The sequence below is a fragment of the Pteropus medius genome, unplaced genomic scaffold (genome assembly GCF_902729225.1).
Source record: "Pteropus medius unplaced genomic scaffold, Ma_sr-lr_union100, whole genome shotgun sequence".
In the NCBI taxonomy this organism is placed as follows: Eukaryota; Metazoa; Chordata; class Mammalia; order Chiroptera; family Pteropodidae; genus Pteropus; species Pteropus medius.
Genome location: NW_024348242.1, coordinates 4,710,803 through 4,729,139, shown reverse-complemented (window position 1 = coordinate 4,729,139; position 18,337 = coordinate 4,710,803). Strand labels below are relative to the sequence as shown.

The 18,337-nt window shown below is 48.1% G+C and overlaps 2 protein-coding genes across 4 annotated transcripts; one reads left to right on the top strand and one right to left on the bottom strand.

Annotated features, from left to right (window-relative positions):
- The first annotated feature begins 8 nt into the window (after positions 1-8).
- Positions 9-3,674, top strand: B3GNT4 (UDP-GlcNAc:betaGal beta-1,3-N-acetylglucosaminyltransferase 4). Of its 3 annotated transcripts, none has more exons than XM_039879365.1 (2): positions 9-754; positions 2,481-3,674. In XM_039879365.1, exons 1-2 carry the CDS (start codon positions 599-601, stop codon positions 3,483-3,485), a joined length of 1,161 nt encoding a protein of 386 aa, XP_039735299.1. In that variant the 5' UTR covers positions 9-598; the 3' UTR covers positions 3,486-3,674. The 3 variants fall into 3 exon arrangements, with proteins under 3 accessions (XP_039735299.1, XP_039735301.1, XP_039735300.1); XM_039879367.1 differs by having other exon boundaries at positions 12-154; XM_039879366.1 differs by having other exon boundaries at positions 615-2,402.
- Positions 3,675-3,796: 122 nt separating this feature from the next.
- On the bottom strand, positions 3,797-15,300 carry DIABLO (diablo IAP-binding mitochondrial protein). The gene is made up of 6 exons (XM_039879368.1): positions 15,146-15,300; positions 14,201-14,327; positions 9,856-9,987; positions 9,004-9,114; positions 8,734-8,830; positions 3,797-4,589 (listed from the first exon to the last, which is right to left on the bottom strand). Exons 1-6 carry the CDS (start codon positions 15,193-15,195, stop codon positions 4,399-4,401), a joined length of 708 nt encoding a protein of 235 aa, XP_039735302.1. The 5' UTR covers positions 15,196-15,300; the 3' UTR covers positions 3,797-4,398.
- Positions 15,301-18,337: the final 3,037 nt, after the last annotated feature.

The window sequence follows — 18,337 nt, the reverse complement described above, 5'->3', positions numbered from 1 at the left end:
GCTGGGACCCGGGCGGCAACTGGGAGGGACCCGGGCGGGACCCGCTCAGCGCCGCCCGAAGCCCAGGCAGGTGCGCGCGGCCGATGCTCCTCGCGGGTTCCTCAGGCTGCTCCCCTGAACCCGCCGCCTGTGCCCGACCGGCGACACTGCTCAGGTAGGTCCACGAGGGGGGGTCGTGCCCGGCCGGGCGCCTGGAGCCCGGCTGCTGGGAGAGGGGGCGTCTCCTGGGCGCAGAGGGGCCCCGCGCGCCCCAGCCATCCCGGGCATGCCCGGCCCCCGCCCGGGGTAGCGCTGGGTCTGGCCGCGGCGAGGTGGTCGCCGCGCTGTTCCGCGGCCCGCCGGCCTTCCGCCCCAGTGGACTGTCGGGGTCAGGGGTGTCTGGCTTCCTCTCGGCTTCGGTTCGCCTCGCTGGGGCCAGAATGGCCGAGCCGGACACTGGGGACAGGGCCAGCTTGGGTCGCTCGCTCCGGACGCCTCGACGGGGCGGCGCTGCTCTGCGTGCTCAGGCCCGGAAGGGGTGCCCCCCGCGGGGCTCCTGGTCGTGCTTTGCGACCCCTCGGCCCCACAACAGCCGTGTAAGGACTGTCGCCTGAAAAGAATGAATCGGTCCTTGGCCCTTGCCCTCATCGTGGCATGTCGGGCCACCGTTCCTTGTGAGGACCCGAAGCAGCTGTCACCCCAGAAACAACTGCAGACCCTTCGGACTCAGCACCCCACTCGGAGGGGGTCGTGCACTCGCCGAAGCCGGTGCCGGGTACAAACCCAGCTGGGTGGGCCCACAGGAGGGAGGGAGACCGCCGCTTAGCAGGTGCTGACGGGAGATTCACAGTGGGTGTGGGGTGGGGAGCAGAGGGTGGCCCCCGGGCACTGCGGGGCGCAGTTGCTGTTGGTTCGGGCAGTGAGCGCTGCTGCGGGTTAGGGCGCAGGGGTAGCGGGGTGGGCTGAGGGGTAGTCAGGTCCCCCGCGCATCCCAGCCCAGGCCGCGAAAATGCACGCGCCCAAATCACAGCGCTTGCTTTGCGGCCTCCGAGGTGATTGGCACCGCCACCCACCCTCAGCCCGCCTTTCTCCCCACGTGAAACCCAGCCAGCTCACCGCCCCGCGGCCAGCACCCTGGTCTCAGCTGCGTCTCGGGCCCTGACCTGCAAGCTTTCAGCTGTTCTGTTCCCCTTCTCGCTCTTCCACCATCCATTACCAGAGCAGCAGCAGCCGTGACCTTCCCAGCAGCGCGCGTTCTTTTGCCGCTTCTGCCCCGGGCCCGCGGTAACAGCCCAGCCCTCCCTCCAGCCGCCGCCCACGGCCCTGACATGGACGCCGCCTCACGCGTCCCTTCCATTTCCTTCCCGCCCACGGACTCCCGCGGCGCTCCTCCCGCTGCACCCTCTGCCTGGCACAGTCTGGCCCCGATCTTTCAGGTGGCTTGGCGCCTTGCTCCATCGGTTTTTGCTCACATGCCTTTCGTCAAGGAGGGCTTTCTAAACCTCGTGCTGGATTCCATTACACTGCTTTCTTCCGAGCGCTACCTGAGGTTCCCACGGGTTGCTTCGTCTGCTGCTTCTTGGTGAGGGCTGTGACCTTGCCTGTCTCGCCTGCCACATTCCTAGCGCTAAAAGAGATGCTTTCGTGGTGCTGGCGGCAGAGAGGACAGGATGAGGCTAAGGCGTGTAGACCCGGTAGAAGTGAAGGCCTGTGGAACAGGTGACAGGCAGCGGAGGCGAAGAGGAGGGTCTGCAGCCTGGCTTTGCTCCCCTGGGCCTCAGGGCAGGTCACTGTGCGGGGCAGCGTTTCCCCACCTTCTCTCTGGCTTGCTGGGCGACGGAGAAAACCTGAGCCCTGAGTGGCAGGGACAGGAGAGAGTGGCCACAGGAACTGGCCCCGCTGTATCCCCCGCTCCACCTGCCTTCACGCTCTTGCTGTGCCCACGATGCTTCTCTAAAGCCATCTGACCCCCAGGAAACCCAGGCCACTTCGGGCAGCTGCGAAGGGTAATTCGGTGGTGGCCACCACCATCTGCTGCTGGTGGGCGATCAATCATCTGAGCCACCCAACATAGGGCCTGCCACCAACAGACCAGACTCTTTTTTTGGAAATGGCTTAAGAGTCCTGAATGTCACATTTGGTACTTAGAAGGAATTTATCCCGAAGCGAAACTAGTTCTGTGCCATTTTCACTGAAGCTCATAAGGTACTTGAGTTTCCTGGGAAATGCTGACAATGCTCATGGCACCTCAGTTGTAAAGTGGCTGCAAGTTCTTCTAAGGAAAATGTTGACCCAAGAGCCTTCCGATGACAGCAGAAGGCAGGCGAAGGCTGGCACAGCAAGTGTGCTTAGTCTCTCCTCTGGGAGGAGCCGGAAAAGAATAGATACAAGCGCCAAGGCCACCAGGGACTTAGCTGCTGAGTGTGGGTGACTGCTGCTCCTGGGGTCAGGGAGGTGGCGGCCAGCGGTGGGGCATGGCCTGCTCACAAGGCTCTTTCCAGGTGCTGCCATGTCCTGCAGGCTGGTCCTGTACTGCCTGGCTGGGCTGCTGCTCAGCTGCCTGCTCTTCCAGAGGACGGAGGCCAAACCGGCAGGGGGCCCCCATGGCCCGCCAGCCCTTCTGGGCACCCCCAGGGCCCCGCCACGGCCAGTGTCCACCCAACCACATAGTGGCTAATGCTTCCCTGTCCCTGCCTAGCCGTCACCGCCTCTTCCTGACCTATCGCCACTGCTGCAACTTCCCCATCTTGCTAGAGCCTTCAGGCTGTGCCAGGGACATCTTCCTGCTCCTGGCCATCAAGTCGCAGCCTGGCCACGTGGAGCGGCGTGTGGCCATCCGCAGCACATGGGGCTGGGATAGGGGCTGGCAGCTGAAGCTGGTGTTTCTCCTAGGGGTGACAAGGCCCGCAAACCCCGCCCAGCTGCTGGCCTATGAGAGTCAAGAGTTTGATGACATCCTACAGTGGGACTTTGCTGAGGACTTCTTCAACCTGATGCTCAAGGAGCTGCACCTGCAGTGCTGGGTGGCAGCTGCCTGTCCCCAGGCCCGCTTCATGCTAAAAGATGACGATGTCTTTGTCCGTGTCTCCAATGTGCTGGCGTTCCTGGAAGACCTGGACCCAGCGCAGGATCTCCTGGTGGGAGGCATCATCCGCCAGGCTCTGCCTAACAGGAACACCAAGGTCAAATACTTCATCCCCCTCTCCATGTACAGGGCCTACCACTACCCGCCCTATGTTGGGGATGGGGAGTATATCGTGTCTAGAGCCATCATGCAGCACCTCCGGGCAGTCATGGAAGAGGCCGAGCTCTTCCTCATTGATGACGTCTTCGTGGGTATGTGCCTGAGGAAGCTGGGGCTGAGTCCCACGCACCATGCCAGCTTCAAGACATTGGGAATACAGCGGCCCTTAGACCACCTGGACCCGTCTCTTCAGAGGGCTCCTCCTGGTGCACCACCTCAGTCCCCTGGAGATGTGGACCATGTGGGCACTGGCAACAGATGAGGGGCTCAAGTGTTCAGCTGTCCCCTTGTCTCAGCTCCGGCAGGGTGCTGGGCGGGTGGGCTAAGTGCAACCTTTCCTGACTTTATGAGAAACGGAGGACCTTGAAACTCAACCCATGGTGGAAATGCTGGCTGGGTTTTTGTAGCCCCCTCCCAAACTTTTCTAACTTTGATTAAAAACACTGAAACCAGCATGTGTTGAATGGGGCCAAAGCACAGCTGCCAGAACCCCCTGGGGGACTACTGGAGCCTCTTGGGGCTCTGCCAGTCTGGGGGGGAGGGAGTGAATGAAGGTGGGAGGCTGCACGGGCCCCCAGGAGACACACATTTTTTTTTTAAATTCAAAAAAATTATTCTCATTCAGATACAATAGAGAAACTGGAAAGGACGCGAGCAGCGCATGTAGGATTAAGTCCTGCTGAGAGAAGCAGGAAACGCCGTGGATTCAGTCCCTTAGAATAATGGATTTGGCTCCTTGGCCTGAGCTCTGCTTACAGGGCAGTGGGGCCAGGTCACAGAAGGTATAAGAAACACAAAGAAATCTTACAAACAGGACAGGCTTCCCTCTCCCCAAAACTCACATCCCTATGGAGAGAGCAAATACTAAATCCTATTTGAAAGGTCAATAAGATTGGAAACTGATGTTAAAACAGCTACTGAACTTGTGGGCATGACAAAAAAGGGACCCCTCTGGCCAGGCTGCCCTGCGTGGGAGGTGAAAAGGTTGTAGGTGAGGCAACTGTACTGGGAGGAGTTAAAAAGGGTGTACCCTGGAGGAGAATCAGGTCCAGCAAAGGGAGGAGTAAGGCCTGTGGCCCGGTTGGGCCAGGGCAGGGCCGGCCTCCCCTTCTCCTGGCAGAGAAAGCTGTGCCAAGCCCAGGCTGAGCGGCAGGCATGGGCAGTGGCTCAGGCCCTTAATCCTCACGCAGGTAGGCCTCCTCTGACTTGGCCCTCCCGTCTTCCTCCTGTGTTTTCTGACGGAGCTCTTCTGTCTGCGCCTCCGCCAGCTTGGTCTCTGCTTTCTGGGACAGCTGGCGCACCTCCTGCACTTGCGATTTCACCAGCTGAATGTGGTTCCTGGCGGTCGCAGATGCCTGATCTGCTCCTGCGAAAAGACGGGACAACTAAGCTGAGCAGGCAAACAGGGTAGGTGCCAAGGGACACATGGAAAGCCTGGGGACTCATGGTTGTCGTCTGAGCCCCTCTTGGAGCTACTTTCCCATCCCTCCCTGCTGGCCTTCTCTCTGCAGAGCAGAGAACCTTCTACCTCCACATTCAGGTCTTCGTTTTATTCTTTGTCAATATCCCAGCATTTTTTTCCCAGCTATGAGCAGCTATCGCTATAATTATTAAATGCAATTCCAACAACCATTTTTATAGCTACACAGCTCTTAATATAGATGTTCTATGAATTTAAATTTTTAATTTTTAACTACATATGTACATGTCTTTTTGAAATGTTAGTGAGAGATCACTAATAAAATTGTCAAAGGTTTCTTTCCTCACCCTAACTAATCTTCAGATATAACCTCTGTTGGAAGTTTAAAAGGCATCCTTTTTCTTTTAAAATGTGACCACATACATATGGAATGCTTAGAAAAATGTTTACTATAAATTTACATATATGTTGAAAGTATTTTGCAATTTTGACTTTAAATGTTTTTGAGCTCTATCATTCCTTTTACCTGCTGCTAGTGTATTTCATCATATTGATTTGCATATATAATTCATCTATAGATGTGACGATCTTATTGCATTACTGAGAACCTTCAGAATAAAGCTGAAAGGTTGGAGCATAGCAGGCATCCATCTCTTATTTCTGACCCTGATGAAAATACTTCTCATATTTCACTATTAAGTAGGATTACTTAACCTTTATCATGTTAAAGAAATTCTATTTATAATAGTACTTAGATTTACATCATAAATGGGTGCTACATGTCACTGAAGGCTTTTGGGGGCATATATTGATTTGATTACATGGGTGGCTTTTGTTCTTTACTGTAGGCAGAAAATTCAAGGAATTGTTTTTTTCCAATGTTGAATTATCATTGTATTTTGAGGGTAAATGACTATTTGATTTACTTCTGTCTTTATCAGGGATCCTGAACTATGGTTTTCTGTTCTGGTGCTGGCCTCGTCCGGCCTGGGCTCAGGCCGAGGCTGACTTTACACAATCACGGGATCACATCAGGAGGCTCATCCTCGTCTTCTCTGCCAACGTCTCATGATGCGGCAATTATGTTTCTTAAAGATTTGATAAAACTCTCCCACTAAACAGCTTGGGCCTAGTGTTCACTTTTGGGGCACAGAATCTTTGAATACTATTTCAGCTTTTATGGTTTTATGGTTATTGGTCTTTTCTGGATTCTTCTTGGGTCAATTTGGGATTCTCATAAAGATCATAATATCTGTAATAGCCCTTTCAGATGTTATTGTAGCTCTCTAAAAAGTCGTGCTTGCCAAATCTTATTTTTTCATTCTTTTCAAGGAACCAGATTTTGCCCTTTTGACTATTTTAAATCATCTTCTACCTTTTATTTATTCTATACTGTCTGGATTTATTTTGCTCTTTTTCTCAGTTACTGGGTTAAAAGTATTTTTAGTACTTGGTATAGTGAGCATTACCTATTATTCATGGCTGCTGCTCTCTGTATTTATGACACATACCTTTAAAGATATCAATTTCTCTTAAAAGTTACTTTGTCTACAACTCCCTGGGTCTGCTATATAGTACCTTTGTCATCACAGTTCTAAATATTTTAAAATTTCCATTTTGATTTTTGGTGGGGAAGCGGCGTGAGGGAATTTGCCTGAGTCTCTGTCACCGGCACATTATCAAATTTTGTACATGTTCTATTTGTGTCTGAAAAGAATATTTTTGGGGGGGAGCGAGCAAATTTTATATTCAGTATATATATATATTAGGTTAAACGTTGAAAAATCATTCCATTCCAACCCTTTATAGCTTTAATTTTTTTGGTCTTGACCAGTGAGTCTCTGAAATGTGTATAAAGTTTAATTTCCCCTTCTATTAGTTTTTGCCTTACTAGGTACAAATTTCCTATCTTCTTGATGAATTGTTCTGTACCTTTTAATGCTTTTGCCTTGAATCCTTTTGGTTCTGACATTGCTAGGCCAGCTTTTAGGGGGAGCTTTTTGTTAATGGTTCAGTTTTTATTTTTATAATTTCCAACCTTCCTATACCATTTTCTTTTCGGGGTGCTTCTGTAAACAGTTTCAGCTAGAATTTTTTTTAACACACTCTAAAAGTATCAATAGTAAATTTAATATATTCTCATTGTGATTACTGTTTGAACTTGTTCCTCTATTTTACTTTGCATTTTCTAACAGGGTTTATGTTCTGTTAAATCTTTCCTGCCTGGGACGTGGTTCCATAGTGTAGTGGTTGCACGTCTGCTTTACACGCTGAAGGTCCTGGGTCCATGGTCCATGGTCTATGACCATGCCACCCTGAACAAGCCTGATGTCTGATCTCGGGAGCTAAGCAGGGTCGGGCCTGGTGAGTACTTGGATGGGAGACCAGCAGGGAAGACCAGGTGCTGCAGGTGAGATAATGAAAAGTCAACCTTTCCTGCCCGTCTTCGTCCCCTCCCTCCATTCTTTTTATAGCTGTCTCACAACGTCTAGTGCTAAGCCAGCGTCTCCTCCCACCGTACGGAGGGCTGAGCACGCTTTCGCTTCTTTCTCAAACTGATTTGATTATTTAAAAATTGGTTTAATACTGGACTTCTGACAAATTTTACTAAATTTTGTTCATTATTCTTGTATCTCAGTTGCTTCTTTCTAATTTTTCTTCACAGAGTGGTTTTTCCAGAAAGCAAATGTGTTTGGTAAACCCTGAGTCTTTATATGTCTTAAAATATCTTTCATTCTCACATTTTAACACTTGGCTAGATATAAAATTCTCGGTTATTAGATTTTGACTGATAATAAGACTGATGTCTGATTATACTTCCTTTGTAGGTATATCTAATTTTTCTTAGTTTTTAGGATTTTTCTATGTATATTTTACATTCTGAATCTTTTTGGCCATGATTGAAAAAAATTCTGTTCAGACCCTTCGTGAGCCCTTTCAACCAGTTCTGGGAAATGTCTTATTTTTTCAGATAATGCTCACACTTACGCTCCCTCTTTTCTGCTGCTAGATCTGAGCCCGCCTAGGGGAGTGGTGACGGTTACCCAGGGACGTTCCTGCTGCAGCACCTCAAGCCACCTCCCTGCTCACGGCACCTGGAAGCCCTTGCTCCCACCTCCGGTGCCGCGGCTGTTAATGCTGCCTGCACACCACGACAGTCCCATTCGCCAGGGCAGGCCTGTTTTTAGAATCTCCCGTTGCTTAGGTTTTAGTTAACTAAAAATTCTTTTTTGTTTTTACTTAAAAAAACATCTCTTGTATGCTTTTTAAGCTTTGGTGCTTAAGTCCCGAGTCTAATACCCTGAAATCAGAAAACAAGTGTTTTTAACATACCAGTTTCTTAGTAAGAGCTGATCCTAGGCTATAATTTCTGTGAGCTACCTTGTTTGGGATCAGTCAGGTTAAGACATTAAACTAGAGTTTTCCTCAAAATACATTTACTTAAAAAACCATTTTTGCCCAAGCCCACTGGATGGATAATGATGTTCAACAAGCACCGTGGGCACAGCGTAACCGCATCTGCGGCTCTGGAGCACGGAGACGCAGACGGTGGAGCCTGGCTACCGGGAGCAAAGGCTTCAGAATCTGATCTACCTGGCTACTAAGTCCCAGTCTGGCTGCTTGCTTCTTGTGCCACAGCATCCTGGGTGAATTACTTAGACCCTCTGTCCCCCAGTTTCTTCACCTGTAAAGTAGGAATGTTAATAATAGGTCCTACTTTAAGGGAACTATGGAAGGTTAAATTAAAAGTTCCTGAAATAGACAAATACAGCTACTCATAAAATATCTGGGTTATAAGAAAATAAAATGCTTAAAATTTATTTGGTGGCAATCACATTTTCCAATTGATTGTAGTTTTATCATTTTATTATTTTTCATTTTCTAGATTTTGACAACCTGGCTTCTAACGGCCAATAAGGGCATTATTTTTTCCTGTTGTGCAAACAAAATGCTGGTTAATATATTATAAATGGGGATCTTTTCTCACCAGGTTAGAGCCACACTGGGCTGCAGACCACCTAACACAAATCCCTCCTTTCATAGCCAGTGGAAACTCAAGTGGCGCCCCCCAGTGAAAACCTGAACCTACCAGTGTGGTAGGCAGCTTCTGCTGCCATCTCTGAGAGACCAACCGCAGTCATCCACGTGGTTTCCAATCTCAAGTACTCCTGCTGTTTTGAAGTCATCTGTAAATGAAACAAAGTGCGTCAGACAACAGGAAGAGGTTAATAAGCACATTTAAATGGATTATTCAAAATGGTAGATTTAGAGAAGTTACTGGTTGGACACCTTAATCAACACTAGACATCACAATGAGGCAGAAGCACTAACACAGAAATGCCTAATAACTTTTGCTTACCTCAACTCTGGCTCCTATGATCACCTGCCACACTTCATCTTCCTCCTGTGAATTCATTTTCCCAAGTAAACTTGTATATTGCCGGTACAGAGAAATTAAGGTATAGACAGCCTACAAATACAGAATACATGAGTCTGAGTAAAATAAATGAGGCATAACAGGTAGGATTAGTGAGTCTTACACCTCAACGAGATAAAGTCCTATCACAGCAAACTGGCTCTTCAGCCGTCTGCGTCACTGACGCTGCACTACTGTACGAGGGACATTATTCCACGACAGTATCTCCATTCGTCAACTTTTGTGTGTGAAATTCAGACATAGAAAGGGAATACAGTGCAGAGGGGAACTCAGAAGGCTGAGAAATGAGCTGCTGAAAAAGGTAAAATAAACAGAGGAGACTGTTAAATGATTTTGATTATCCACATACTCTATTAGCTCAGATCAGTGGTCTTCAAACTGTCTCAGAGAGAAGCCCCTGGTGCCACACACCCCCTGCCCCCACCATGCCGCTGCTGGGACACTTTGGACCCTTTCACCCCTAACTGAACCGGATCAGCTTGGTTCCCCTATCTGATAAACTGGGCTGCTATATTTAAGATTCTTCTTTTAAAAAGCATTCCTGGTAAAGGTCTAAAAATGAGTGATTTAGGTAAGAACTCAGCCAACTTTTTAAATAAAGAATAAATATTTTAGGCTTTGTAACCCATATAGTCTCTGTTGCAATTATTAAGCTCATGAAAGTAGTCATAGGCAATACATAAACAAGTGAGCAGGCATCAGACTGGACTCAGTCTGTGAGCCACAGCTTGCTAGCCACTGGTCTAGATGACCAAGACTTAACAAGACACTTACCTTCGTATATTCAGTGATTGCTTCAATCAGTGCATATGTGGTCTGAGAGAGAAAGGTTGAGGTGCTGTCTGTTACCAGAGACACGGCCCTCTTCATTAATGCATCATTACTAAGAGAATGAGGCTCTGGTTTCTGAAAGACAAAAATGTTTTCACTCAACTTCTAAAGCTGGGGCTGAGAACATCATCACAGACAGCCAAGTGAAACACATAATTCTCATGCTGCAACCGCACTGTGCTTCTTTGTGTCAGCTGTTTCTTTATAGGCTTTATTTTGGCTATTTAAGACAAAAAATGAAAATAATTCCAGAGTATGCTTTTTACCCACTTTTATTCTTTAGTCTCTTTATATAAAAGGCCAGTAATTATAACGAGTTTCATGAAGTCATGATTCATTCATTACCATTAGATGCGTGGGATGTAAAGACAAGATATATTCTCCACCCTCAAAGATTTCAGACAGGGAGCGGGAGAGACTGGGGCTTACAGAGACCGTGAAAAGTTAATGCAGTCAAGTACCACGAGAGCTGTGGCCGATGCCTGTATAGGCTACAACACGAGCCCACGTAGGGAGCAATCACTTCTGTGCTGGATGAGAACGGCTTAGAAAAGCCTTTATAGAGTTGAGGATTAAGCTGAATCTTAGCAAGTAAATGGTGGATGGGGGAGGGCAATTCCGAGCAGAATCAGCAAATATGGTCTTCATGGTGGTGGGAACTCTACACTCTGACCTCAGCTATTACATTAAAAAAAAACCCACTATAACTATGATTCTGCCTTTTTCTTCCTCGGCAAAGCATTTACTGTATCAGGACCAACAAAGAAACCAATCCCTCTATCATCTAGTGTTGTTTTTGCTATTTAGAGGATAAATACATAGAGTCACTGCCTGTTGAAAACAGCTGTCAAGAAATACCTTTGATACATGAGCAAATCAAGAATTTTATTTACCATATTTGTATTTCATTCAATCAAATAATTATTCATTATATACTGTGCACTGAGGGGCTAGAAAGGAAAAGAACATTAGCTCTGATTATGAGAAGCTAATTTTGACATGTTCTGATAACTTACGTCTTCCTAAGGCCCTACGTTTTGCAGTTCCTCACAACGGTCCAGGTAGTTACCACTTCTTTTTCACCGATGAGGAAACGGAAGCTCCTAGTAGTTGTGTAACTTTACCAAAAAGCCACACGTCTAGAACTCAAACTAAATCTTCTCACTCCACAGTTCTAATATGCACTGACGCAGGACAGTGCCAAATGGATTATCAGGAAATATCAAAATATACGCCACTATGTGATTGGAAAGGGAGCTCGCTGGCCAGGGACTAGGGAAATTTTTAAAGAGAGGTGAGATTTGGGTCTGAGGACAACTAGGATTAGAACGGCCAGACATCTGGGTCAGAAGAAACGCAGATGTTGCGTGCGGGGGATGTTCGGGAATCTAGACCAGGTGGAGTGGGTGGCACAAGGAGATGTGACTAGCTAGGGACGGAGTGCAGGGACAGCTATTTGGATTTTTGTTCTGTCACAGAATGGAGAGCCACTGCAGGTTCTGAAGAACAGGACTGCTTGCTGTTGCTGCAGGAGAATCGCTAGAGGCTCCTGTCACGTGGCCCAGAACTGAGGTAAATGGGGCTTAAGAACAGTATATGAACTGAGGACAAACTCAAAAAATATTTTGGAGGAAGAAAACCATCCTAATTGTGCCTAAAAATGGGCCTGGTGTTCCAGCAAGGGCTTTAGGGTTAAAGATTCATCAGTGAGCAGAGACGAGGGTTGAAGCGAGACGTGAAAAGGTGAGCGAGCGCTCATGACTGACCCAGATGCTGAAAATACTGGTGATAAATGGAATTAATCTTGTTGGTGTGATAAAATATCAGGAATATATACCAAAAAGGGGTGTGTTGGTTTCCTGTTTAGTTCTTCCCAATAAAGCATATAACCAGTGGTTTTTAAAAATGGATTCCCTCCAAAATAAATAAATAAAAAAATAAACAAATTACCTCTTCAGATCAACTCTCTACTTGACAGTTCTAGAGATGTCTACTAAACACCTCGGCCTGTCATTTCCAGAACTGAACTCTTGCTTTCCTCCTTTCAAATTTTTCCTACTCCTCTCCATCCCAGTAAATGGCAACTCCATTCTTTCAGTTGCTTAGGCCTTTTTAAAGCACTGGAATGGAGGTTATATACTCCATATCAAATCTATCGGCGACTCCTGCTGACCACATTTGGCCCACTTCTCCTCCCCTCCACTGCTGCCCACCTAGTCCAAGCTCATTGTCTTCTCGCGCCTGGACTCCTGTTGGTCTTCCTAGTTCCACAGAGCAAACCTTTAAAAAGTTATGTTGGCAGATGACACAATACTATATGTAGAAAATCCTAAAGACTCTACAAAAAAAACTAACAGAATTAATGACTTCAGTAAAGTAGCAGGATGCAGAATCAATACAGAGAAATCCGTTGCGTTTCTATACACCAATAATGATCAGAAGAAGAAATTAAGAAAATAGACCCATTTACAATTGCATCAAAAAGTATAAGATACCTAAGAATAAATTTAACCAAAGAGATGAAAGACCTATACTCTGAAAACTATAAGACATTGAAGAAACCAAACAAGATACAAATAAATGGAAGGATATACCGTGCTCATGGTTTGGTAGGATTAATATTGTCAAAATGTCCTTACTACCTTAAGTAGTATACAGATTCAATGTAATCCCTATTAAAGTACCGATGGCATTCTTCTTAGAACAACTAGTCCTAAAATTTATATGGAACCACAAAAGACCCCAAATAGACAAATCTTAACAAAATATTAGGCATCACACTCACTGGTATCAAACTATACTATAAAGCTACAATAATCAAAATAGTATGGTACTGACAGAAAAAGATATATAAATCAAATACTATATGATCTCACTTATATGTGGAGTCTAAAAAAGCAAAATAAATGAATAAACAAAACAAAAAAAGACCCAGACCTTGAGAACAAGCTGATGGTTGCCAAACAGGAGTCGGTAGGGAGGATGGAAATAAAAAATAAATGCCGAGGGGCACACAGCCAGTGAGAAACCTCTATTTTCAAAATCGGTTTTACGAAATTACCTCTATTATTGAAATTGACATTGTTTATGCAGAATCCACAAGTTATTATTTGATAAGGCTTAAAATTTGATTTTATCATATTTAAGAGAACCAATATGGAAATATTTTTTCATTTATTGAATTTTTTAGATTTCTTTAAAATGTTCCTACTTTACATTTTTAAGTCTTCAGGAATAGGATCCAGTCAATTAAACAAATATACTTCTTTGCATAACTGAAGAAAGAGAAGTATGTGGATGTCATTTTGCAATCAGGTTGCTAAAGAACTCTCTATAATACATGTATTTCTTCTAGCCTGACACAATAGTCTCAAATACAAACAATGACTATTGTATTGCCATTCATTAAAAGTCCATATTTTTTGAAAGAAAAAAAGTTATGTCAGATCATCATAATCTTATGTTAAAATCCTCTATGGCTTCCTTTTCAGGATCGAATCCAAAGGTTTACAATGACCCACAAAGTACAGAACACACAGTCTGATCCTCGGCTACTCTCTGGCCTCATCTATTACGCTCTCTCTTCCCAATCCCACTCCAGCAACGTTAACCTCCCTGCTGTTTATCGCACACATCATGCATACCGCTGCTTCCAGGCCTTTGCACTTCAAAGTTCCTTGTGCCTGGCAAGCTCTTCCCAAAAATATTACCATGCCTCACTGTCTCTCAGTTCATTCTAACCTCTACTTAAATGTCACTTTATCAGCGTGGCCCTCCTTGACCACCCTATCTAAAACAAAACAGCTCCATCCCGGCACTTCCTATTCACTTACCCTGTTGTCTGCATAACTTATCATCACCTGGTATTTTATATTTGTCGATTTTCTCCCTGAGAGTGGAACTTGGTTTTGCTCTAATATTCTCGGTATATAGTACACAAAAAATGTCAATAACCAATGTTACCCTAAAAAGCTTAATTAAAAAAGTCAACAAATTTTTGTTGAATGGAAGACTGTATTGTTGATATACTCTTCTCTCTTCCCTCATACAATTTGACCAACTTGACGCACTGTTTCTACCAAAAGGGCAATAAAGATGGGATTAATGTTTGTTCAGTCCTGAAAAGATGCTAGTACAGTAGAAAATATACCATCATGTGTGGAGGTGGGGGGGAAGCACTGGGTAAAAACTATGAGAGCTTGTCTGATGATTCATTGCCCACTTGAGACTCAAAGAGGGTATACTACAGAAGACCTAAGAAACACCGAGTGACACGACAGTACTTTACCTGTGCAATAGGAATCGCACACAGGGTTACGCCAAATCCAACTGCCACCGTTTTGTGCCATGGTCGTATCAGTTCTGAGAAACGGCGCTTCTTGAAGTTAGCCACCACAGGTACACACTGTCTGTACCTAGATGTAGAGGTTGAATTTAATAAGGCACAACCACCAATCTGTAAAAGTCTCTTCGACTTATTTGCAGGGGTTGGAAACTCAAACTGGGGCTACGCAGGAACCTAAACGAAGGTGTAGGACTGGCCTTCCAGAGGACAGGGCTCCGTGGGGAGCGTGGTGGACCGCAAAACCTTGGGCTCGCTAAAGAGACAACCGCAACGGAGCTCCCGCGAACCGCTGCCGCGCGGGAATGCTGGCCGCGAGGTTTCGGAGTTTAACAGGTACCAGGCATGGACGTTTAAGGGGCGGTCTCAAAGCTTTAAAAAGCCTGATGCCAAAAAAAAAAAAAGCTTCTGCAGGCAGGGTTTAGCTCTGGACTCAGGCAAGGTTCTCTGATAGTCCCCGCCCGCCATCTGTAGCCCGCAGAAGCCGCTAGGAGACGGACTAGCTCTTGGGGCCCCTCCTGCCCTCAGGGGAAACCTCCTCTACCGATCCGCCGCCTGCCCGGGCCTCTCCCCCAACTCTCCCCTAAGGACTCCGACGAGCCAGCGGGAGCTCGTCGACTCAAGGAGACAGCCGGAGTTTGGAGGAAGTCGCTGTTATTTCTGGAATAACAGAAAAGCCGTGAATCCCGGGCCCGGCCGAGGGGGCGGGGACCTCTGGCCCGGGCAGAGGCGGGACGTCCTCAGACTTCGGAGGGGAGAGGGACGCCGCGGCCCGCACGACAGAGGAAGGAAGCGCGCGCCAGCAAGGCCAGCGCCGCGGTCCCGGCTACCGCACTCTCTGCGTGGCCTCCCCGCCTCCCGCCCAGCCCTCCTATACGGCCGCAGCCCTACCTAAACAAGGACGCTACGCCCCGCGACAGCCAACTCCTCAGAGACGCCATCCCGGGGCGGGAGGACGCCTCGCGTACACACCGGAAGTGACGTCACTTTCGTAAGCCGGAGGCGGGGTGTAGCCTCCGCCGAAGAGGGCCTGGCTCCATGACCACGCCCCCGGCCGAGGGAGCAGCCAGGATTGGACAGTTGGGGAAGGAGGGGCGGGGCTTAGAGTAACGGCTCTAACGGCCGTGCCCGGTGCCCAACCGCCGGGGCGTCCGCGCGGGGCACGGCCGGCCCTGGGTCCGAGGGCGTGGAGTGGGCGCAGCAAAGTCGGCCGTCGTGACCGGTGGTTGGACTGGGGCCCGGGTCGGGGCCGCGCCTCGAGAAGCGGCCCAGGCCCTGGCGTGAGGAGGATGGGAGGGGCGGGGAGCCGGGCCGGGGCGCTGTCACTTCAGCACCAGGAAGTAAGTGGTCCAGCCAGCCAGCAGCAACGCCCCGATGAGCACCGTGTAGCTAAGGAGCACGAAGGCCAGCAGCTCCCGCAGCAACTGCAGCACGTGGATGGTGGACGAGGCTGGCATCGCCTTGCGCGGGAAGCCCGGGGACCTGCGGGGCGGGGCACCCGAGAGACCCTGAGTGCAAAAAGAGGTCCTTTCCTGCCCATGCCCAACCTCCACTGAATACTGAACAAGCGCTGCTGAGCCAGACACTTTTCTAGACAGTGTGGATAACACGCGGGACCCCGGCCCTCTAAAGAGTAAACACACTCTCCTGAGGCTAAAGAAGCCCAAAGTGCTGATTTTCTCCATAACAACCATCTGGATGCTCTCTTTGCATTTACACTATAGAATTCTTTTAACTCCAAAGTTCCTCATTCTAGGGCCCCCACTCTGGGTCTGGGCTCGGAGGAGAGAAGCCTGGCCGTTCCCAGCGCCAGCTGCTGCGTTTGTCTTCATCCCCAGCCCTCTCCTCCCATCCACCTCCTGCATTTTTAATGCTGTGTGTGCTGCTAATGGGCTGGTGGAGTAAAGCTTTCTTTCCCCATCTCTCAGGCTGCAGTCCTAGCTGTCCGCTGCTTGGGAGGGGAAGAGAGGGACCCAATTGGGTAAGGGGCAGGCAGCAGGCCCTCATTGCAGCCCCTCTGCAATTCCCCAGGCCCCAAGTCTTGTTAATCTGCATAGTTTGAGGATCTTTGCTTTGCGGTCCAGCAGGCTAGCCCTTCTGGCCAGCCGGGATTGCAGGAATGCCAAGAGGTGGGTATCAATTTGATCCTGGGCTTATTCTCCTTTCCCATTGTGCTTGTCCATCTGCTCCGGCCCTGCTGTTCTTCCACCACAGACAGAATCAGATGGTAGCAACACAAACCAACTCTTTACCTCCACCGCTGTCCTTCCCAGAACTCCCCTCAGGGCCAGCCACTAGCTTCCCTCTCCCCATTGCACTCACTCAGCAAAGTTGCCTCGACTCCGCCACCCCGGCAGCTCTCGCTTCCTCTCTGGTCTGGTGTCTGAGGGTAGCTTGTATGCACTCGGGCGATCTAGGCAGAGCTGAGGGATTCTCAGGCAGCAGCTGCACTCACCGACTAGGTGTGGTCTAGAGACCAATCAGAGTCTCCACGTGGTCCCTGAGCTCTCAGGGAGCTGCGCACAGGCGGTCCCAGACCAGGCGGAGCACTGGCAGCCCTGCCTGCCCTCTGCCAGTGTCGCCACCACAGCCCCCAGGGCTCTGGGGCTGCCTGCAAAGCTCCTGACATAGATGGGCTGAGCAAGCGGTACAGTAGGGGGTGTTCAAGCCCCTTCTTGTCTGCTTTTCTGAACACTGTGGGTGGGATAGAGTCCAAATCCTTTTCTAACAAACTCACATGGCGAGCAGCCCCGCCCTGCGCCATCTCAGACTGGAATGACTGTACCAAGGACGTTCACTGATGCCTGCCCAATGAAAGCAAAGCTGTCTCACCAAACCTGCGGGCGTGAGTGTGCGTGTGTGTGAGCCAGGAGCCTGGACAGCCACGAGCTCCGGAGGGCTGGATTCTAATGCACAGAGCTAAGTTGAGGGACTTGTCACACAGTCCCCTTCCCAATGTGCCCACTTCCAATTTCAAATTTTCCAACTGAGAGAGGCCAAAAAAGCCAATCAGGATTGCTGCAAATAAAGAACGGACTCTTTCCCAGATGCAATAGTGAAAGAAAACAAACTTTTTGCTGCTCCTGATTATTTTGCTTTTTGTGGTACTTTCTTGTTAAAGACTTTTTTTTTTTTGACCTTTCAAAAAAGCAGTGTGGACACCAACCCTTTTATCAACATCATCGTCCAGAAGCAAATGGCTCTTTAATTTGATCAGGATCTCTTTTTATCAAATCATAGCCCCGGCCGCAGCTCGGCTGAAAACCAGAGCAGACCATTATCAAGCCGCTCAGGAAGCCAGTGAGTGGTAATTGCTCCCCCAGAGAACTGGTCATCTGAAGGCTTCCGTGTCCTGCGTAGTCAGAAGAAAGCAAGCGTGGCTGACATTATACCCTCATCCCACACCAAAGTAACCGATGACAAAGGGAGGCTATTAAAACAGGTCTGATCCTGTTCCCCTTTACCTCTCCCATCCTTCGAACGGATGTCTCAAAGCAGCTATGTGTTCCAGCCTCTGCAGCCTCTAGTCACCACCCCATTTGGGATATTTTACAGCAACAGAGTGACTGCAACTAAGAAATATTATGTGGCTTGAAGTTCGTATGCATTCACTTGGAAATACGAGAATCAGAAATTTTACATTACTGCCTTTTTCTCTGTTGGATGACAAAAAGGCATTCTCTATTTTCTGCAGTATGTCATCATTAAATCCTATGAGAAATAATACAGGCTCTAGAGTATAATTCAATCTGTTCAAAATTCAGTCTATGTGGTGTCTGTATTTCTATGCCTTGCCATTTCTATCAGAGCCCCTCTTCCTGTCTGTAGACATTTTGATCATTTTAGTACTTTTAAAAATATTTCTTCTTGAATCCAAGTCTTTAATGTACAACTGAGAACAAGAGACAAACTGGCATGCCATGACCAATCACAATTCCTTTCCAGTGAGGGCAGAGCTAGAATAGACTAGAAGTCCCATGGAGATTTCCGTTCCCAGTTCTCTCCAAGAATTAAATGCACTGTTTTTAATCCGCCTCCTTTAAACCGTTACTCTATTGCTCCACAGTGAAACTATAGTTCAAA